The 24341-nt window shown below is 32.3% G+C and overlaps 1 protein-coding gene across 1 annotated transcript; it reads right to left on the bottom strand.

Moving 5' to 3' along the window:
• Positions 1-1620: 1620 nt before the first annotated feature.
• Positions 1621-24199, bottom strand: LOC114340344 (E3 ubiquitin-protein ligase Hakai). Its single transcript, XM_028291084.2, has 3 exons — positions 23812-24199; positions 23571-23758; positions 1621-3179 (listed from the first exon to the last, which is right to left on the bottom strand). Exons 1-3 carry the CDS (start codon positions 24020-24022, stop codon positions 2475-2477), a joined length of 1104 nt encoding a protein of 367 aa, XP_028146885.1. The 5' UTR covers positions 24023-24199; the 3' UTR covers positions 1621-2474.
• Between the last annotated feature and the right edge of the window lie 142 nt (positions 24200-24341).

Genomic DNA, 24341 nt, shown 5'->3' with positions numbered 1-24341 from the left:
TACACTATGCAATTTACATCCCCCGTCTGCAGCTTGGTAAAGTTCCAACGGAAAATGCACCTGGTTACTCTACCTACGGAGTAATACGAATATAAAATAAAAATGTATAACATTTGTATTCAGTTGCAATGCGAAGGAAAAACAATCTTACTTTTCAATTAGAATACGGAGCGCAGTTCAGTCCTCTGAATCGCGATTTTCGGCTCTTATTGGAGCCTCATCGGAGAGAACGTAGGCACTGTTCTCCATATCCTAAATGACCAGCACCGAGAGCTTTTCCCACCCATTGCAACCGAAGTGAAGGTATTAGGTGACTAGCGTCATCTGGCAATTGAAAGATGAAATAGTTTTCAATCCTAATAGCAAAATTAATAATAATGAAAATATTAAAAACATTACTAAAAGATTTTTAAATTCCAGATGACGCTAGTCACCTAATACCTTCACCTCGGTTGCAATGGGTGGGAAAAGCTCTCGGTGCTGGTCATTTAGGATATGGAGAACAGTGCCTACGTTCTCTCCGATGAGGCTCCAATAAGAGCAGAAAATCGCGATTCAGAGGACTGGACTGCGCTCCGTATTCTAATTGAAAAGTAAGATTGTTTTGCCTTCGCATTGCAACTGAATAAAAATGGTATACATTTTTATTTTATAGTCGTATTACTCCGTAGAGTAACCAGTTGCATTTTGGAACTTTACCAAGCTGCAGCCGGGGGATGTGAATTGCATAGTGTAGAATTCCTTCCCTTTGTCTTCACTGCAGCATGCATGTGCTTGCAAATTGTAGAAGCCTTGGAGGTGTCACCAGGAAAGTGTACCAATAAGTTTTCAATTTAAAAATCTTTTAGTAATGTTTTTAATATTTTCAATGTTATTAATTTTGCTATTAGGATTGAAAACTATTTCATCTTTCAATTGCCAGATGACGCTAGTCACCTAATACCTTCACTTCGGTTGCAATGGGTGGGAAAAGCTCTCGGTGCTGGTCATTTAGGATATGGAGAACAGTGCCTACGTTCTCTCCCATGAGGCTCCAATAAGAGCCGAAAATCGCGATTCAGAGGACTGGACTGCGCTCCGTATTCTAATTGAAAAGTAAGATTGTTTTGTCTTCGCATTGCAACTGAATACAAATGGTATACATTTTTATTTTAATGTAACCAGATTATAAAATCTTTACACTCAATTTTCTCTTTTTCTTCACCCCTGTAACTTATTAAAATAAACATTATAGAAGTTTTCAGGGACTTTCGGTCCTCGGTAATAATGTAATCTTCCATTCTGCGTTTAAATTTTTCAAAAATATTTATTAGTTTTCTCAGTCAAACTTTATTGGAAGTTCTCATTTCTGGTTAATCAGTCAATGCTGTCTCGTCGGCATATCGGATACTTAAGTCGACGTTGCATTACATGATTTATCATGTGATTTGTCATATAATTTGGTCATGAAGTGAAATTTACATGTTTACACTGTGATTTGTCATATAATTGTGTCATAAGCATTGTGTTTTATCATAAGCTTTGTCATGCGGCTCGTCATGGGCAAAATCATAAACGATAAATCACGTGATAAATAATGTAGTGTAAAGTCGACGTTAAGCTATGTAAGTAAAAACACAGTTAAAAATGCTGAAATTTAATTTTTAATTAAAATTTAACAATATATTTATATTATAAATTAAAATAAATTTATTATAATTTCCATTGAAGCATACGCATACAGTTCTCTACAGTATATTCCATGAATATACGACTGTTTTGGATTATCGCGACAACAAATATTTTACTGTGCAACATAAAGCTGGCTACAGACTATGAATGATTCGTGATTCGTTGTACCTAGTTCGTAGAAATTCGCGAATAAAGCATACAGACTATGCGTAGTACTCGATTTGTAATGCGCGATGCCTGATTTATTCATTTATCGCATTCAAGAGGCGAAAATTTGTGACGGAGCGGTTCCGCAACTGTTAGAAATTCGTTCTCTGAATGTGGCACTACTTGCGGAACGTGTTACGGAACGGTCGCAATGCTAGTGAGCTCATTTTAATTTCGCTACCTCCGTCCAACGTATGCTACTTTTGTGAATTTGTCAATAGACTTGTTGAAAGATGGCGTCAAGTACCAATTATTAATTGGAAAATAGAGCAGACTGTAAACAATCCATGGTTTGTGACCATGATTACTTATGAAGTAAAAAATAATTTACTCGACCTAAGACCTTATACACTATTCGTGAACTGCCCGCGAATCGCGCATCACGAATAGTCTGTAGCGAGCTTAAAAAGTACGAAAGTATTATATAAATAATTATATTAATAATACATAATTATTAGAGCAATTTACTTTCGTACCTCTTGTGTTGTTGCACAGTAAAATATTCGTTGTTGCGATAATCCAAAACAGTCGTATATTCATGGAATATATTTTAAATTTAAACTCGCATCACTAATTAACATCATCATCATTTAAAACTATCTATAATATTGTTGATTATTAGTCCATTGTGGAGGGGCAGTGTTGTAATCGTACGGCTGTCGAGTCTGCACCTGCGCAGGCGGGGCGTACTGACCAACAGCGGTGGTTGTTCCAGTATACGCGGGATACGTTTGAGCTGGGCTGTAAGCCGGAGGTGCAGCATAATACTGGGCTTGCTGTTGTTGTTGTTGAGGGGGAGGAAGGTGCATCGGAGGCAAAGATTGGGAGTAACTTGCCGGTTGCTGATACTGGTTATAGTACGTCTGGGTTGTGGGGACACTTTCGTGGATTGTAGGAGCCGATTCTTGAATGGGCACAGTTATGAGGTTAGTCCGTACACCGGCAGACTGCATAGGAACAGTTCTAGATCTTACATTAGCTGGAACACCACCTCCTGATCTTGGATCGTTGGCAGTTTTAGTACGCACAGGTAAAGTTCTTTCGGGTTCAACTACTTCCATTGGTGGAGCATTTAACGATAAATTAGACACGTGTCGGTGGTTAATGTGTGCTTGTAGATCGCGTTGTGACAGATAAGTTCTACGACAACCACTTTGACCGTAACGTGTACCACCATGAGTACACATAAATACAGTCCCTAGTCCAGTTTGTTCCACTCTTGTAACTTTTTCTAAACATCGGGGACACTGTTTCTGTTCTTGTTTACCACATGCTAGACAGAAGATATGTTTGCAAGGAATCTGAAACAGAAAAAGAGATTTGTAGCTTCCTGCTGTATTTGACCTTTATAACTCTGTGAAGTGAGCAAAAATACAGTGTTTCTTTTGACAGTCACTGTAACCACAATCTCACAATTATTTTAGGCCCTACAGGGTAAAATAACAAATGTTATGCAAATTTATCCAATTTTTTTTCGCATATTTTTCTTTAGTAACAATTTAGGTTAAAAATGACCTATTTCTAAAATTTGCGTCCATAAGTTAAAACAATTATATTTTTCAAAATAAACGAAAAAAGAATCGGATAGTTTACAGAAAAACCTTAAAAAAGAGTAAACAGTAGCGCGTCATCAATATTTTTGTTCTTTGAAAGTTCTGCGAACTTTCAACAGTGAGGCAACAGTGCGTCGGTAATTCTACACTGACAGTGACATTATACTATCAAAAACAATAATTTTTATACTCATAGGCGCGCTAAATGTTGCCGAGTCAGTCGCGTTCGATTTCTTGTTATAAAAAATCGATTTTTAGTAGATCTAATGTGACACAAAATCTAGGCATGGGATAAAAAAGTTTATTTGAAGAAAGTGTATTTTTTGTTCTTTTTAATGGCGGTACAGGCTCCTTTTTGCAATATTTTATTTAGTTATAGAGTAATTTCCACATATTATGTACTAAAAGATTTCTCTGTAAATTGGGCTCTGTACCGCAATGCTTTATTATATTACGAATATGTGTGCCAAATATCTCGACAAAATATTCAAAATTACAGCCGCAATCTTGGACCGCGTTTTCCGCGCGCTACTGTTGCCTCTTAAAATCAGCTGGAGTAGCAGGGGGTTTTCAATATTCCTCATTTCAACAGGTAGGTATTATTAAAATCTACAAGGAAAAAGAATTTCTTGTAGTCGGCTGTATCCCATACATTACAAAAAATTATATACATTTCTTCAAGAAATTAACGTACCACCTTAAAAGTTGGATATTTTTAATGTCTCACATTTCCTAAACCTGTTGCCCGAAGTGATTTTTTTAATATGTTCATGTTATAGCCTTATTCTTTAACAATATCGCTGTAATAATATTGTTGTTAAAGAGGAAAATTGTCATTGTATACCAGGTGTAAGTACCAATCAAACTGTGATTTTTTTCTCAAAGTTCACGTCACCCTGTGGAATATTCTAGCATTTATAAAATACTGAAATTAGAACCCTACTATATAGCTTCATGTGTTCTTAACATTGTTTTTTATTCACTCGCTTATGTTGAATAAAAAAAAGGTTAGGTACTTTAACAACTAGCCTTGTTTTTCATCAATGCAGGGTGTTTTTAAATAGGTATGGAAAACTTTAAGTGGTAATTCGGCATAAAAAAAATAACGACAGTTTGCTTTATAAATGTATGTCCGCAAATGTTTCGTTTCCGAGATAGGGGGTGTTGAAATTTTTCTTACAAACTGACGATTTATTTATTGTTCTAAAACCGGTTGATATATGCAAATGCAATTTTGTGGGTTTTAAGAGGTAGTGATTGTGCAATCTTTGACATACAATTAAGAATTTTATGTTCACCATTGGCACACATAAGGGTCATACTACCAGTATGCGAGAAAATGGTTAATATTAAATTCCTAATTGTATATCAAAAATGCGCAATAACTACCTCTTAAAACCCACCAAATTTCATTTGCATATATCTTAACCGGTTTTAGAGCAATAAATAAATCGTCACTTTGTAAGAAAAATTTCGTCTCAGGAAATAAGCATTTGCGGAAATACTCCTTAAAGTTTGCCATACTTATTTAAGAACACCCTGTATTGACGAAAAACGAGGCTAGTTGTTAAAGTCGTCACTTTGTAAGAAAAATTTCGTACACTCGGTATACAATGACAATTTACCTGTCTAGCAACAATATTATCGTATATAATATCACAAGAGAGAAAATTTTGCCGGCAATATTTTCGACTGGTATGAAAGTTTGTTGCCTGGCAATTTTCGCGAATTAAATTTTGACTTAAATCATGAGACGTCAGTCGAGTGATTTTGTCAAAATTTCATAAGCGAAAATTACCAAAAGGCAACGAACTTGAATGAAACCAGGAGAAAATTTTGCCGGAGATAATTTTCTCTCGAATGATATTCGATAAGTCTATTTCACGAGACAATTAATGCACCGTATCAACGAAATATACAGTGCCGGCAAAAAAATCTTTACATTGCCAAATAAATCACCAAATTTGAAGACAATTTGCATGCGTTGTGTCTGCGCTTGGAGGGGAGGCTAGGGGAGGGGGATAGCGTACTTGCGACGGCAATTATCTGCAGTTTACGGACCGCTTGGCGTATTTAGGGTATTCTGCGCGTTTGCACTGTAAACGGTTGGCTTTGTGCGGGTAGTCAGTGTTAAACTTCGTCTCATTTACCGCGTAAAGTTTGAGATCGTCAAATTCTAAATTGAACTGACAAATATGGGTCGAAGAAACTCACAGAAGAGGAGAAGGTTCATGTTTTAACATCAGTGGAAAAATGAGACTCTGAAATTACCGTAGCACGTGATATTGGTGCTTCAAGAGGGGCTATTTATCAACTGAAACGTTCGGCTGCAACGTTTCAGTTGATAAATAGCCTCTCTTGAAGCACCAATATCACGTGCTACGGTTATTACAGAGTCCCCTTTCTCCAGTAATGTTAAAGCACGAACCTTCTCCTCTTTTGTGAGTTTCTTTCGACCCACATTTGTCAGTTCAATTTAAAATTTGACGATCTCAAACTTTACGCGGTAAATGAGACGAAGTTTAACACTGACTACGCGCACAAAGCCAACTGTTTACAGTACAAATGCGCAGAATACCCTAAATAAGCCAAGCGGTCCGTAAACTACAGATAATTTCCGTCGCAAGTACGCTATCCCCCCTCCCCTACCCTCTCCTCCAAGCGCAGAAAGAACGCATGCAAATTGTCTTCAAATTTGGTGATTTATTTGGCAATGTAAAGATTTTTTTTGCCGGCACTGTAATCTCTATTTATTTGTTATTACCATAAACTTTCGTGACGGATCTGTCATAATTTTGTTGCTGAGAAGGAGTTTTGTCAGTTAAAAACGATGGGTTGCTATGCCGTTTTATCAGTTAAAAACAGTCTAGTGAAATAGTCGTATATAATATCACAAGAGAGAAAATTTTGCCGGCAATATTTTCGACTGGTATGAAAGTTTGTTGCCTGGCAATTTTCGCGAATTAAATTTTGACTTAAATCACGAGACGCCAGTCGAGTGATTTTGTCAAAATTTCATAAGCGAAAATTACCAAAAGGCAACGAACTTGAATGAAACCAGGAGAAAATTTTGCCGGTAAATAATTTTCTCTCGAATGATATTCGACAAGACTATTTCACGAGACAATTAATGCACAATATCAACGAAATATAATCTTTATTTATTTGTTATTACCAGAAACTTTCGTGACAGATCTGTCATAATTTTGTCGCTGAGAAATCACGTCGTTAAGGAATTTTGTCAGTAGGAAACGATGCGTTGCTATGAAGTTTTATCAGTTAAAAACAGTCTATGGTTTGTTTTTTAACCAAGAGGAGTGATTCAAATTTACCGCGCTGTATTGCTTGTTTGTAATTGGTTCAAGCGCAGACAAGTTTACTCCACTGTTATAAAATTTTGACACTAATGACATTTATCAAATTTTGACACTAGTGACATTTCATAGGTTAATTAAGTTATATCGGCGATTTTTGTGTTTTCTGTGTTGTTCCTTTAATTTTTAGATTGTTAGTCTGCTTTTATATAAAAAGCAGTTGTTTTTTGAACTTTTTAGGGACGTATTAATTTAATATAATATTTATGGATTACCGTTGAGGGCCGACTAGATCAACCGAAAAAGAAGATGTATTTGGTTATTATTCTAATGACTTTCTTGGTTGTGAATCTGTCTTTTTAGTTTACTCCTGCTGGTTAAAAAATAAACTATAGTGAAATAGTCACAGCGATATCGCCAAAGAGTAAATACCTAACAAATTAAAAAAATCACTTAAATCGGACAACAGGTTTAGGAAATTCGAGACATCAAAAATGACCCATTTTGAGAAAAATGAATTTAAGTTTATGGCTTTCTGAAAAATCTATCTTATCATTTTGAAAATTTGATTTTTAGATACAGTATGTCCCTGTAAGTTGTATCCATATGGAAAACTTTTTTATTATTCATTTTACGAAAAAAAGTTATTCTTCATAAAAAGCTCTGCATGTTCCAAAACCTAAGATTCAACCATCAGATATAAAATTTTATGAATATTATACGAGGTATGTCAAAAAGTTTGAATTCCACTCAAGAGTAAAGTAGCTTTATTTTTCACAATATTGAAAATTGCTATTATGAAAAGTTGTTTGGAATTAAAAACTATATTCTAATATGCAATTACATCCTTCTAATTGAAAAAAAATTTTTTGAAAAATTATGGATAACTAACATTATTTTCAGTTATTTCAATTCTAATAACTCTTTTATTATTAATCTTACGAAAAAAAGTGATTCTTAATAAAAAGTTCTGCATGGTCTGAAACCTAAAATACAACCATCTTATGTCAAATTTTATCAATTTTATACAAGGTATGTCAAAAAATATGAATTTGGCTCAAGAGTAAAATACCTTTATTTTTCACAATATCGAAAATTGTTATTATGAATAGTTATTAAGAATTAAAAACCATGTTTCAGTATGTAATTACATCCTTCTAATTGAAATATTTTGAACTAAAAAGGTATTTTACTTTTGATCTAAAGGCTATAGCGGGATAAGATGGTCAAAATTGCACCAGGCTCGATTTAGTTTTGGGTTTAGCCATTCGAAAATATATAATTGAAAACTCACTCAGCCAAATTTTCAAGTCCCTAGGTGCACCGGGGGGTCCGCTATGGAAAAAAACGTGTTTTTTTGAAAATAATTTTTTTCTGACGCTGTATTGGTGCAAAAAATCTGAAAAAATTCATGATGGCGTATCTTAACAATACAAAGCTGCCTAATTTTTTTCAAAATTTTAGCATGAAAATTGAGCGCAGGAAAAATTTTTGAAATTAAAAAAAAATTTTTAGGTTATGTTGGAAATTTTTCGCCAACTTTAAAATTGTGTTTTTTTGTCAATGTTTTTCCGTTCTTTAAAATGGTGTAGGCATTATTATCATTTTCAACGTGGAAAGTGCATAAAAATCGAAAAAACTGTTTTTTTTCCGAATTTTTTAGTTTTTTTTTAACTTTTTGACTAACAACCTCAACAACATACATCTTAGTTAATTATTGTTTATATTTTATAATGTATTCTTACCTTTACAATAAAAATCGGCTATTAAAATATATATTTTTTTCTACAGCATGCTCAAAAACCCAAAAACCCCATTTTTTCGGGGTTGTTTTTAAGCTTTCGCTATACAGTGAGCACGTAAAGGTTGGAATAAATTCATTTTCTCGAGAATGGACGATTTTGGACAAAAATCCCAAAACAGGTCGATTTTCATTTTTAAATTACGACTTTTTGGCATATATATCATACTAGTGACGTCACCTATTTGGGCGTGATGACGTCATCAATGATTTTTTTAAATGAGAATAGTGGTCATGTGATAGCTCATTTGAAAGGTTATTCAATTCTCTATTCAGTAATATAAGCATTAACATAATTATTTATACAGGGTGTCGAAACAAAATTTTTTGAATTAAATTTATTGGCATAAAAAGAAGAATCTGTGAAATTTATTTAATTCAAAATACTGCTCTCAGAAATCAGAAAAAAATGTTTATTTGAAAAATAATCATTGCTTGCGCTTAAATTAAATGTTCAAACTGTCAAAAGGCAGGTGGGTGGCTGCTTTAATATTGACTTTAAGCAAAAAACAATATTTATTTGTCAAATAAACATTTTTCCTGTTTTCTGATAGCGGTAAAATGTATTTTAAATTAAATAAATTACACAAATTCGTCTTTTTATGTCAATACATTTAATTCAAAAAAAAAATTTTTGGGCACCCTGTATAAATAATTATGTTAATGTTTATACCACTGAGTAGATAATTGAATTACCTTTCAAATGAGCTATCACACGACCCCTATTCTTATTTAAAAAAATCATCGATGACGTCATCACGCCCAAATGGGTGACGTCACTAATATGATATATATGCCAAAAAGTCGCAATTTAAAAATAAAAATTGACCTGTTTCGGGATTTTTTTCCAAAATCGTCCATTCTCGAGAAAATGAATTTATTCCAACCTTTACGTGCTCACTGTATAACCTTTAAAGTCAGTGTCTAAATAAATGATAACGTACATTTTTACCTAGGATTAATTTTATCATACAGCATTCTCAAAAACACAAAAAAAATAATCTTTAAAAAATTAATTTTTGTAGCGTTTTCGATATTTTTTTAATTAATCTTTACAGCTAATCATGAGCAAGAAACCACGTTATATTTTTCAAAGGAAAAGTCAATTCATGTATTTACTTAACCTTTAACTACCCGCGCATCAAGTTATTACATAACTACACGCGTGGCGTACTTTATACGCCACAAGAAAATACACTTAAAAACTGCGGATTTGTTTATTTTTTTTTGAAAAAAATACACTTAATGGTTTGTTATAAATCTTATTCGGCATCAGTGAATACTTGGAGTTCCTTCTCAGTAAGCCAATTGGGATTTAGAACTGGAATCTGATTCCATGATAAATAAAAATACTAAAAAAAATTTTTTTGAAATATGATTTTTTACATAAAAAAAAGTATTGTTTATAAAGAAAAGTATATTTTGTGCCAAAATGACTAAAAAACAATTGAAAGATATACTTATATTACTACTTATATTACTATAATCGTGGCGTATATTGTCCACCACCGGAAACAACAAATAATAAACTGTAAATTACAATCTTCCCAGAACGCCGATTATAACGAAACTAAAACCAATTGTAAAGCACATTCCAGTGATAGATTAGAGAGATAAACAAGATCAAAAATTAAATTTTTAAATATATTTGCTGTAGAATTCTTATATCTGGCGTACAAAATACGCCAGCGCGTGTAGTTAAAGGTTAAACATAATCAATACTTACAATATCCAATATAAACTAGCTACATTAAAAATTAAAGAATAGTTACATTTTTTTAATCTTCATCACTATCTTCGTCAATTACAGGATCAAGGTCTGTTTCACTAAATATTTCAGAAAGAAATTTTGCTGGTCGAATTATTTCTGATTTATATCTAGCATTGCTTAAATAGTAAATTATAGCAGCAAGATGTGAGCATGAGCCAACAGTTCTTAACCCATTTGCACAATCGCACGAATGACGCAAAATTCCTTTGTAGCCAATAGAGTCCGGCTCATACTCGATATAGCATTTGTACATTTTTTTATTAATATGTCTGGACCTTATTAAAACCTTAATAATATTAGGTTTCATTCTGATGTATTCCAAACTAATTTCATTAAAATCATCCATTAACTCAGCTAGGTAACATACAGCTTGGCCTAACTGATACGTACCCGAAAAGAAAATTTTGAGATCTCTCTCTGTCATCTCTGGAAAATCGAGAATTTCTCTTGATGTTATCTTGGTTGTCGTTGTACTTCGTCTAGACCACCTTGCTGATTCAGCCTCTTTAGCCAATGTGTTATCTTCTTTACTGGAATTTAACATTCTTTGTATTATTAAATTTTTTAATTCTTCATCTTCATCGCTATATAATCTTTTTCCATAACGGTTATTAAGGAAACATGCAATCTTGCAATATGCTCCAGCTTTTGGTAACAATTTATTGTCGAGTTGTTGATGAAGAAGCTTATATTTTTTCCCAAGAATACCGTGGACAGCTTCTACTACCCATCTTAGCTTCGTAACGTAACGTGATTCATTGGCTTCAGCTGTGGATAAACTTGTTCTTTTTCCTTTTAATGCAGGCATCAGAACCTTGAAGCCAAGATCTTCTAAATAGGGTACGACGTCTCTAAAGCCCCTATCTAAAATACAAACATCCCCTTCTTTCATAATTGACCTTATCCCATTTGGGTCAGTCATAACTTTCTTCATGATACTTGCATCATTTTCTGTAGCCAAGAATGGACCGGGTAGATCTACAACAAATCCATCTGTAGTGCAGATGGTAAATGGCTTGCACAATGGTTTTTTCTTCTGCCCCGAATATGATTTTCTTTGGTACCAATTATTTCTACTTTTTTGGTGAGTTAAATAAGTACCATCGAAAACTAAAGGGAGTTGATCGTTCGTCAAATTAAATAACTTGATTGCATAAGCCGAAGTATGGTTACGGATTAAGTCTTCTCTCACAAGATTTTTTACTCCAAAATATTGTGGCAATACATCTCTCTGGAATGAATTGATGATTGACTCGAAAAATCAGACACTTTTATTTCATTATCTATTCCAAAAACTGATGAAATAAAATTATTGGATGATCCAGTTCTTAATTTAAATAAGCACACAACCAAAGCTTGCATAGCATCTCTTGAAGTTGAATTTCTCATCGAAATTAATAATTTCCGTAGATCTTCTAATTGGTCTCTATTAAAACCCGTAAAAGCGAATAACTGATTTTCAGTAAGGTCATTTGATTGAACTTTATCTAAGAATGTTGAAGAAGCTGAATTCGATAGTTCTGTTAAAAATAAACATATCTCATCAGTTGTTAAGGAACTGGAGTGACTGTGTACTTGTATCATATGTAAGTCGTCATCAAAAAATTTTTTTTTTATTAAGTGATGAACACAAACTCGATTTCCACTAGGAATAAAAATTTTTAATTTTTGGAAGCATTGCAGCCTGGCATCAATTGGTACTGAGGTTAAATTATCTTTTAGTTTACATACACAACAAACCATATGTGAAATAATTGTTCTATTTACTGGTAGTTCAACTGTAGGCTGCTTTTCTTTAGGTGGATTAACTACAACCTCAAAAATACTACCAGAACTTTGGGATGAAAACGGCGTGTCGGAACTTAAATGAGAAGATAAGGGTTGGCTCTCACTCGATTGACTGGCTGAAGATTGTGGTTCAGATACATTGGGCTTTGATCCAAAATAAACGCACCTTCTGCATACATCACAAAGCTTGGACCCAATTTCAGCATTAATATCTAATTGCTCTCGAACAGCCTCGGATTCTGATTCATTATTAATAATTTTTATGCGAGCAGCGGATTTGTTGATTATCCGGAAACATTTGCAGCATTGAGTGTTTGCATTAAAAGCAACAGAATCCATATTGAGTTACTGAAAAAAATAATAAATAAATAAATGACATTGTTTATAACGAATAGAGCTTTAAGCCTTAAGTATCTATTTATTTTACCCTAACATTCATTAATAACTCTGTACAAAAATAACACGTGTATGGACATATGTTAGGAACACATTAGGGCACATTATGTCAGAAGACATGCCAAGTCGCATGTAAATAGTGTTTCTATTAACCTATGAAATATCATGTGTCGTAACATTTTAATAATTATAGTTTTATTATTTATTTAATTATTATGATTAATATTTATATTTTCAAAGTGAAAAAAGATAATTATGGAAATTGAAATAGTTATAACCTTTTTAAATGATATTTTAAATACGTCCTACGCCTCTAAAAATTACTGAAAATTGTTTTTATAGGTACTGTTTTGCCAGGTAGTAACAGGTATAATACAAAATTGACAGTTACTGGACAACCAGGACTTATTTTTGCCAGAATGGAGACTTATTATTTCCTTATTACCTAAACATATATCATACTAGTGACGTCATCAATCTGGGCGAGATGACGTAATCGAGGTTTTTTTAAATTATAATAGAGGTCATGTGATAGCTCGTTTGAAAGGGTATTTAATTCTCTACTCAATAATATAAACATTACCATAATTATTTACACAGGGTGTCCAAAAAACTTTTTTTATTAAATTAATTTACACAAACAGATGAATTTATGTAATTTATTTAATTCAAAATACATCTTACTGCTGCCAGAAAACAGAAAACAATTTTATTTGAAAAATAAACATTGATTTTCGCTTAAACGAAATGTTCAAATTGCCTTTGAGGCAAGTGAATGGCAATTTTAACATTGAATTTAAGCAAAAAATCAAAAATGAATAACCATTTTCAATTTCGTTGCAAAACGAAAGTACAGCCGCATCATATTCTAGTCCAATCAGAGAGTGCAGCAAGCACCTGTACCGGTTTAGAAACTTATTAGTCTCTCATCAGGAGGCACATATGCTGCTCTCTCTGATCCAACCAAAACAACTTCCGGCGTGCAGTAACGGATTGCAACGAACGAAATGGCATAGATGCCCTAGTGACAACTGCTAGCAAAAGACTAAGTTTTCAATCCAATGGCATATAAAACAACATAATGTTATTCTACATCCCACCAGACTGAAAACAATGGGAACCTTCTCTGGTTATACCTCCGAGGCTTCTACAATTTACAAGCCATAACGGATGCTAAGACTAAGGAAGATGAGGGAATTTTACAATTTATAATTCACGTCCCATCTGCTCAGAGTGGTAAAGTTCCAACGAGAATGGTTTCCTTCGTAATCCAATCAGAGTAAACATGTAAATCGAAAATGAATAACCATTTTCAATTTCGTTGCAAAACGAAAATACAGCCTCATCATATTCTAGTCCACTCAGAGAATGCAGCAAGCACATCTACCGGTTTCGAAACTTATTAGTCTCTCATCACGAGGCACAAATGCTGCTCTTTCTTAAGCAAAAAACAATATTTATTTGTCAAATAAACATTTTTTTCCTGTTTCCTGATAACAGTAAAACGTATTTTGAGTTAAATGGATTACATACCTTTTTTTTCTCAATTAATTTAATTTAAAAAAAATGTTTTTTTGAACACCCTGTATAAAAAATTGTGTTAATATTTATTTAAGTGAATAGAGAATTGAATAACCTTTCAAATGAGCTATCACATGACCCCTATTCTCGTTTAAAAAAATAATTGATTACGTCATCACGCTCAGATGGATGACGTCACTAGTATGATATATATGCCAAAAAATCGTAATTTAAAAATAAAAATCTACTTGTTTCGGGATTTTTCGTTAAAGTCGCCGGTTTACGAAATACTGAATTTATGCGTTACTTTATGAACGCACTGTATATGTTGGAATTACATAGGTATATACAAAAACAATTGGCGTAATAAATTCTGGTGCTGACTTTTCTCAAGTTTCAGCATTAACTATTATTAACTCTGCATTAACTGAATAAACAATTTATATTTACAATTTAATTTAATTGTTGTGGACAGCTATAGTAGCAAATATTTATCGACTTCAGTAACAAGAGCAATAATACAAAATCGGTGATAAAATAAATGAATTTAAACTAAAAAATGTTCTCTAATCTAATATTGTATAGGTATATTTTTTTCTTTCAAAGGAACAATCCAAAAACTCAGAATATTAATATTAAAGAGGTATATAACTTACTTTGTTTCACAGGTGATCCACAGTCAAGAATACAGAAAAATGTAGCAAGAGAATTCAGCAGAACGCAGTGTAAAAAATGCAGTATCGGCTTTCGTAAACCTCCAGAAGATGATGTTTACCTTACTTTTAACCTGCGAAGACCAATAAAAGGGCGCAGTGCATAGGGTCGATGTCCTAGTAAAAAAAAAACAATTTGTTGTTTTACAATATAAAACTGTATTGGTTACTGTGGCCTGTTATTTTGGACATGAGATAATTCTGCAGTCAGAGTCAATATAAAAACAAAGACAGAAAGCCGTTAGGCATAAGTTACTACTAAAATAATAGAAGATAAAGATTGTTGCGCGTCACTAACACAAAACACAACGCCACTAACACTCGGTATTCGGTATGTATATAATTCAGAGCATACAGCGTTTTAAAGCATGCGCGCGTGCCCTTAGCAACAACTATATATTAACCCATTCGCTACCGAACAGGTGCTACCGCGGGATTTGTTTACCTCAGACAGGTAATCAACGGTCAGATGCCGTTCACGCAAAAGCGAGAGATATAACTTCAGTCAGGTCGTCAGGGGCCGTTTAACAGAATAAAACATCGTCCATCTCCTTCGATAGCAGCGAATGTGTTAATTTTAATTTTGTAATATCATAAGCACGTAGTAATTTTTTAATATGTACTTAATTAATTTATTAATCCCCTTAAATTTTATTATTTAAGTAATTCAAATAATTGAATATTTTATTTAAATAATAATTTCTCAATAACGTTTAATAAAAAGGTTTTTATTACTTATGCACATTAAGTAGTAATTTTTCTTTGACGGCAGGTACATACTTGATTTGGATTGACTTTTGAGTTTTTCCCAAAAACGTGACTATGAAGCGGATCCTTGCGGACGGCACCAAAGTAGCGACTTTTTTTAACCTAAGCACATTTTGAAAATCAGAACCACAACGAGCATTTTTATAACAGCTATTGTTTAATTTCCAAACAAAAGGAAACATTTTCTCTATCGATCACTACAAAAATTTTATTTTTCAAATGTTAAAAAATTAATTTATTGTTGTGCCTATGGTAGGGTAACATTAGTGGGACATTATTATATTTCAAATAATCGTGCAGACAAATAATTTTTAAGTACTAATTTTATTACATTCTATCGAGCACAACCAAAATTTTATTTCTTAAACGTTAAAAAAATTGTTGTTTGACAGATTTTTGAGGTTTTTAGTAAAAACGCCGGAAAATGGGGTTTTTGAGCATACTGTAGACAAAAAAATATTTTTAACAGCTGATTTTTATTGTAAAGGTAAGAATGCCTATAAAAATATAAACGACAATTAAGTTAGTTGTATGTTGTTGAGGTTGTTAGTCAAAAACTTGAGAAAATCTAAAAAATTCAGAAAAAAAAAGTTTTTTCGATTTTTATGCACTTTCCACGTTGAAAATGATAATAGTGCCTATGCCATTTTAAAGAACTGAAAAAAATTGACAAAAAAACATGATTTTAAAGTTTGATTTTAATGTTTCGACACCCTGTATAAATAATTATGTTAATGCTTATATTACTGAATAGAGAATTGAATAACCTTTCAAATGAGCTATCACGTGACCACTATTCTCATTTAAAAAAATCATTGATGACGTCATCACGCCCAAATAGGTGCGTCACTAGTATGATGTATATGCCAAAAAGTCGTAATTTAAAAATAAAAATCGACCTGTTTTGGGATTTTTGTCCAAAATCGCCCATTCTCGAGAAAATGAATTTATTCCAACCTTTACGTGCTCACTGTAGAGCGAAAGCTTAAAAACAACCCCGAAAAAATGGGGTTTTTGGGTTTTTGAGCATGCTGTAGAAAAAAATATATATTTTAATAGCCGATTTTTATTGTAAAGGTAAGAATACATTATAAAATATAAACAATAATTAACTAAGATGTATGTTGTTGAGGTTGTTAGTCAAAAAGTTAAAAAAACTAAAAAATTCAGAAAAAAAAACAGTTTTTTCGATTTTTATGCACTTTCCACGTTGAAAATGATAATAATGCCTATACCATTTTAAATAACGGAAAAACATTGACAAAAAAACACAATTTTAAAGTTGGCGAAAAATTTCCAACATAACCTAAAATTTTTTTTTAAATTTCAAAAATTTTTCCTGCGCTTAATTTTCATGCTAAAATTTTGAAAAAAATTAGGCAGCTTTGTATTGTTAAGATACGCCATCATGAATTTTTTCAGATTTTTTGCACCAATACAGCGTCAGCAAAAAATTATTTTCAAAAAAACACGTTTTTTTCCATAGCGGACCCCCCGGTGCACCTAGGGACTTGAAAATTTGGCTGAGTGAGTTTTCAGTTATATATTTTCGAATGGCTAAACCCAAAACTGAATCGAGCCTGGTGCAATTTTGACCATCTTATCCCGCTATAGCCTTTATCTTTTTTGACATACCTCGTATAAAATTGACATAAGATGGTTGTATTTTAGGTTTTAGAGTATTTTAGACCATGCAGAACTTTTTATTAAGAATCACTTTTTTCGTAATATTAATAATAAAAGAGTTATTAGAATTAAAATTACTGAAAATAATGTTACGTTATCCATAACTTTTCAAAAAAAAATTTTCAATTAGAAGGATGTAATTGCATATTAGAATATAGTTTTTCATTCCAAACAACTTTTCATAATAGCAATTTTCAATATTGTGAAAAATAAAGCTACTTTACTCTTGAGTGAAATTCAAACTTTTTGACATACCTCGTATAATATTTATAAAATTTTATATCTGATGGTTGAATCTTAGGTTTTGGACCATGCAGAGCTTTTTATGAAGAATAACTTTTTTTCGTAAAATTAATAATAAAAAAGTTTTCCATATGGATACAACTTACAGGGACATACTGTATATTCTTAAAAACGGTAAAGCGAATTTTGTTGTATTATTTAAAGATTTAAAATGATATTTTAGCTGATATAGACAAAAATAGCGCTTGGTCGCGTATTGCTGTTTTCATTACTAACATTTTAATAATTTGCGTGAGTCGTTTACTAACCAAAACTGTCGCTTGGGAGGTTTATGCAAATTAAAACATATATGTGGTTTATAGAGTACTTTTATTGTTTTATGACAAAACTACATTGTAAAACTAAACATAACAACAGTGTTGTTTCATAAAATGAAACAACAGATATGAAACTGTAGTCTGATATACAAACAAAAAATGCTATAAGACCTTACTAAAGTTCATCATCTTCAAGATCAAAATCAAGAGGTCCATTCAACCCATCTATATCATCTTCCATATTTGAATCACCAGTCAATTTTTTGTAAAACTCTTTGGCATCTTTTGGATAAGGCTAAGCAAAAATTTTAGATACTCAAGTTTTTTATCTGGTATTGGCTTCCCATTTGTACATAGCAACACAAGTTATTCTTTAAGATTTTGATAAAGTTCTGATGATGGTCTTCCGCGTTTCTTTTGCAGACTTATCTCACGAGCTTCTTCGTGGAATGAATATGTAACAAAAATTTTTTCGCAGCATTCTTTTCTGAGTTCAGTCTCTTTGAATTTAAGCCAATTAAATTTATTATTAAAGACATCCACTTTCCTATTGACGACTCTTTTTTCCAAATTACAAGTACCGAAAAAGTGTTCCTTCTTCATTTTGTGAACGATTAGAGGATTTTTTCAGCTCAAACTCATTACAGTTGTCTAGAGTTGATGAGATGAGAGATTTAGGAGTAATTTTTGATAAACAATTAAATGTTAAATCTCACCTGCGTGTTCTATCATCTAATGCTAACAGATCTCTAGGTTTTGTAAAATGGAATGCAAAAGTTTTTTCTGTATCCGTTCTTCGAGTTTTATATTGTTCAATAGTTTGATCATCCCTAGAGTATGCTTCCATTATTTGGTCTCCTTATTATGAGGTTGACAAAGTCTTAATTGAGAATATTCAAGTACGTTTTGCTCGATACGCTAGATTTAAATTGCAGATTCTCAATAATTTAACAACAATGATGTTCTTCAGCATTTGAATTTGTCACTTCTTGTAAATAGATGAATAAAACTAGAAATGCTTTTTATCTATACACTAATTAACGGCTTTGTTAACTGTCCTGAATTACTATCGGAAATCCGATTTAATACAACCAGTTACAACTTACGAAATCCTTCTTTATTCTATATTGAGGATCACCGTACTAATTATGGTAGAAATGATCCGATGACCAGAGCTCTTAGGCACTTTAACACTTATACTGTTGATCCATTCTTTAGTTCAACTTATTCTTTTAGGCAATTGTTAAATTGTGTTGATCATGTTTAGTTTGTTAACAGTGTTACATCATATTTTTAACACGTTTTATATTGTTTTTTTGTATATGTTAGAATTTAACTATGTCAACTATTTTATAATTCATTGTATTACTTATTTGAATAATGGTGAAACCGTTAATAAATAAATAATAATAACATTCATGTAGTCTACCGGTGAATACATTCTTTTTTGGAATTTTAAGGCACATTCAATGTCACCAAAATCGGGCAAAAAACGAAATCATTTGGCAAAAAACGTAAAGTAATTCTTTCCAGTAACGGATAAAGTAATTCTTTCCGGAAAATTAAATGTTTACATGCCTCCATGTCTCTAGCTTCCAACACATGTCTAAATAAACAAGAGCCAACTTCTTGAGCCCCTCAGCCTGCTTCGCTTTCTAACCACACATAACAATGGCCTTTATTATGTTTAGCTGTATGTATACCTAGATTATAAAGCCAAAGTTGGCGTTTGTAAAAAATTACTTTTCTAGGTATATGGGGAAGAGGCAGTGTTTTTTCCATATCAAAACACAATACCTACTTCAAGTTGTTCGTCAAATTTTGCACGCTTTCTGTCTGCATTTAAAGCTTGTCTTGCTTCTTCAGCGAAATCGATGTGGTTATACCTCTCACTTTTATATTTAACTTGTTCTTCTGTGGCGTTGTTGTTTATTAGAATTTCTAATTTGTCACAAAGGTTACAAGTGTCTTTTTTCAGTGGTTTTCTTTTGAAATTAAAATGACTCAATTAGTCGGGTATTGTCAAATATTTACACACACTAAGTCTTAGTCGATTTGGCGTTAAGCTAAAAGTAAAATATTTTCCAAAATACAGAATTCTAGGCTTTGGTGATTTTTTCCCAAATAGGTAACATCATTACGTGGTAGATGGTAGCATTATTTCAATAAACTTGAATTTGGCGCTTAGTCGAGTTATGCATAATGCGGTCCATTTATATCTGGACCTCCATTTATATCTAGACATCGGAGGTAAGCTACACAGTGTTGTTTTGAATAAGTTCCTTTAATACACTTATGTTATTAGTTGGATTATACAAATTGGTTATATATCATTAAAATATGGTCATATTGTCTTTTAACCAATTATGGGGTACCTATATCAGATATTTATTAACATCCTCTAAACTTTGTTGCAAACACACACTAAACATAGTTGCATGAAATGACATAGTGTAGTTTACCTCCGAGGTCCAGATATGTATTTATGTATATTTATATTAAAAAAGACCCTTTCAGGTTACATCACAGATTTCTTTTGGAATAACAATTTCATCATCAGTGCTACTTACAGGAAAAACCCTTTAGGTAAATGGTATGAAGTTGTTATAAAGTTAAATTTCTGTGTAAAATAATATGTGATGTTTGAACTTTTCCTTGATTTTACATCACAGCCACAGCAACATATGACTTTGCCACACTGTGGGTTGCTGGTCCTGAATTAAAACCTCACAATATGGACTCTAGATAGCAACTCAAATTTACACAAATCTAGATACAACTGTATACTTGTATGTGGATTTCCAGTAACTGCCACCAACATATTTATTTCATTTTCCTCTGTCACAGTAACTTTTGTTTGTTTGTGGGTGTTTTTCATACATAACTATAACAGCACAGTTAAACCAATCCTTTAATCATTCAAAGCTTGCTGTTATAGGTTATCGCCTCTCAGGAAAATGTTCATAATAAATCCTTACTGATAGTAACACATGTTTATTGCATTCCCCCCTATATCCATATCATATCTACGATCTCGTCAACAGTATTTAGTAAGTTTATACACAAACAATTATGGTGAACTTTAGTTTTAGACAATTCAGTAATTGCTTACTTAAAATTTGTATAAATTTAGATTAGAAACTTACTGAGATTATTTTTTAATGATTCTAATTTCCAATCGCATAGTAAGATTTTTCATCATCTGTTTAATTCTGTTCAATTAGATTATTATTATACTGGGAATATTCTACTGTACATTGTTATAGTGGGAAAAAATTCGAGATATTTTGTTTCTGTTTAATGAGTTTCCTAGTTTTGACAACTGTCACATTTAAAAAAATAAACCATAATAAACTTTAAGTTCTCCATCTAATAAATTATCACGGGAACAATACAAATCAGCAATTTTAAGCACCCAAGCAAAATAATTTTAACTAATATTTTATTGACATCTTCGTCTGAATATTTGCTAAACTGTGCTGTTCACTTTGACAAGTTGAAAAATATTAATTGCAATAAATGTCACTGAACGTTTATTTATGCTTGCATTTTCTATGTAAGTATTAAAAAATAATCTTAATGCTTTTTCTCATGAGGATCTTTCAGTGCGTCACAGTTTTTCGATTTTTTTCTAACGCATTAAATTGCATGTGACAGAAAAAAACGCACGTCAGTGATTACATTTCGTTGGTGACATTTATAACATTTATTCTAGTTGTCCATAGGTGGCGCTATAATCGAAAAAAAAATTCTTTACGAGTTATATAATATATCTACGAATATAATCTGTACAATTTATAAGACTATACAAATCAAAGAAAATACCGTTTTATAAATGCAATAAAACACAATTGATTTGATTTTATGCCAAATTGCAAATAAAATGTGACAACTGTCACATTTAACTAAAATGTCATGTCACTAAAATGTATATTATCACGGACTTACCTTTTTTTCTATCATTTGTGACGCACTGAAAAATGCTCATGAAAAGAAGCATACGAATATCACATGATAGTAAGAATAAATAAGGAAATAATACTAAAATTTGTTTCTCAAACTTGTTTCTAGGAAAATAGACTCTCCTGTCTATTGCCAGGAAACAAGTTTTTGAAAATTGTCGCATTATTTTCAATTTATTCTCACCCTCTTGTGATATTAATTTTGAAAATAATTACATATTTGTGTTTTGACTAACCCTGTATTCCATAAAAAGAAAATTAGCAATATCATTTTTCAAAATTTCCATAATCAATAAAAAATATGGCAGCAAATTATCAGTAGTAATTGCACCAGAGCTCTAAAATTATTGAATTTTTCCCGAGTGACACTTTGACAGTTTTAATTTCGTGAGCCAAAGGTGAGTGAAATTATGTCAAAGTGTCACGAGGGCAAAAATTCTATATTAATTTTAGAGTTCGAGTGCAATTTGTTGCGATTATTTCATGAATAAAACTGTTCAAAACCAAAATTTTATTGTAATTTATTTATGTAAGTACAAATTAGTACAATTAAACACAAAGTTTTTATAAATATTTGACGATTGAAAGTCATCACTTTTATAATTTTTAAAACATTAATTGTCATTAATGTCACTGGATGTATTTTTTCTAGCAACAAAGGGCATCTGACAAAATATACTTAACGACGGGCAATTATCAAAAATTATCGATTTAATTCAGATTTCTGTAGCTTTCTATTGTTCAGAATCTCCTATGAATGAAACAATCATTGTTATTGTGCTTCTTTTTAATTATACAGGGAGTTGAACTGATTACGATTTCCATAGAAAATTGGTTATAACTTTGTAAATACCCTGTATAACCTAAAAAACTTTATAATTTTGTTATGGGGAAGTGAATAACATTTTGATTATAAAATAAAATACAGATTGTTCCATTAAAAAACCATCTTTGGTCTGCCACTATGTTATCGATAGAACAACCTATAACATTCTAACTATTTTTGTAATGTGAACTTCAATGTTGCCGACAATTTTTGTTATTAACTTTTATTGCTATCTATAATTAATATCGGATCTACTGAGCTTTATCACACTTAGTCACATAATGCCTTTACCAATGTGCAGATGGCACATATGTATGCCATTGATTATACTCATTTTTAAGAGCACACAGTAGCGATCAACAAGTAGCAACAAACGCATTCCAAGATTGCGGCTCTAATTTTAAATATTTTGTCGAGATATTTGACACACATATTTGTAATATAATAAAGAATGGCGGTACAGAGCCCAATTTCGGAAATGTGTTAGTACGTGGAAATTACTCTATAACTAAATAAAATATTGCAAAAAAGAGCCTGTACTGCCATTAAGAAAGACAAAAAAATAAACTTTCTTCAAATAAACTTTTTTATCCCGTGCCTAGATTTTGTGTCACATTGGAACTTTCTAAAAATCAATTTCTTGGCCACATTTCACGCCTATGTGAATAAAAATTATTGTTGTTGATGTATAAACGTCACTGTCAGTGTCGAATTACCGACACACTGTTGCCTCACTTTTGAAAGTTCGCAGAACTTTCGCAATCTTGGACCGCATTTGTTGCTACCTGTTGATCGCTACTGTTTGCTCTTAATGTGTGTTATTTTCTTGTCCATTCAGAGTTTAAGTCTTAGAATCAGATGTCTGCATGCAATGTGTTAAATAAAAAAAAAATTAGAGTGACTGTCACTGAAACTTTGGTACACTTTTACTTCAATAAGTACTTCTGTTGTTGTTCCTATAAATGAACCACAGACAAACTTTCACTACACTTTGTATAAATCATTCTTATTAAAATACATTTAAATTCCTTACCATTCGTCCATAAATTAAGATAGGTTTCAAACATTTATCACAGCAATGAATTAATGGATTGAGCACTTTTTCTCCAATCAAATTCACTTTATGTGACCAGTCCAGGCGCAGCATAGGTTCTGGTGGACCTCTGTTGATGGTCGTAAAAGTCGGAGCTTCCAACTGTGAGATATCAGCCTCAAGATCAACTAAAACACAATTTACGTTAACTTAAAACACGACAACTGTTTAGGAAACATACTAGGTGGAGGAATATTTTCAGGAGCATCTTCTTGGGCTTGTATATCTTCGGGTACTTCTACTGGTGGGGCCTCGACTTCTTCATCACTTTCGATTACTTTAATGGCTTTCTTGCCTCGACCTCGGCCCCTTCCTCGTCCTCTGCCACGACCACGACCGCCCCGACCTCGTCCACGGCCCCTTTTGGGAGGTTCATCCATTTTCGATTTCATAAAATATTACTACCGTAACACGTGCACAATAAAGAATATGGCCGCGGCCAAGTTAAATCACAAGTACTGCTTTAAATTATCCAAAATTATTTTTACAATATTTTGAATAATAAAATAGTTTGATAGGTTAGGGTTTTTCACCTATAACCTTTGACGTTGACAGCTTACGTTTAGTTTACGTCAAACACGTCAAATTTGTTTTCAAACATAAGGAGCTTTTTCGCGGTTTTCCACAACGTCAACGAATGATCGTTGATATTTCACATCCGGTTTCTAGGGATTTACGTTTTTATTAACGGTTTTTGACGTTTATTGACAG

This window comes from Diabrotica virgifera, chromosome 2, assembly GCF_917563875.1.
Source record: "Diabrotica virgifera virgifera chromosome 2, PGI_DIABVI_V3a".
Taxonomy (NCBI): Eukaryota; Metazoa; Arthropoda; class Insecta; order Coleoptera; family Chrysomelidae; genus Diabrotica; species Diabrotica virgifera.
This window is presented reverse-complemented; position numbering and strand designations above follow the sequence as displayed.

What these genes read in the sequence shown, in the direction of transcription:
- LOC114340344 (XM_028291084.2), bottom strand. Translation starts at nt 24,022, where the DNA reads ATGAAATCGAAAATGGATGAACCTCCCAAAAGGGGCCGTGGACGAGGT. An exon ending in TGAAAATATTCCTCCACCTA is followed by an intron (nt 23,759 to 23,811) that starts GTATGTTTCCTA and finishes ATTGTGTTTTAG; the next exon opens with TTGATCTTGAGGCTGATATC. An exon ending in TCTTAATTTATGGACGAATG is followed by an intron (nt 3,180 to 23,570) that starts GTAAGGAATTTA and finishes TTTCTGTTTCAG; the next exon opens with ATTCCTTGCAAACATATCTT.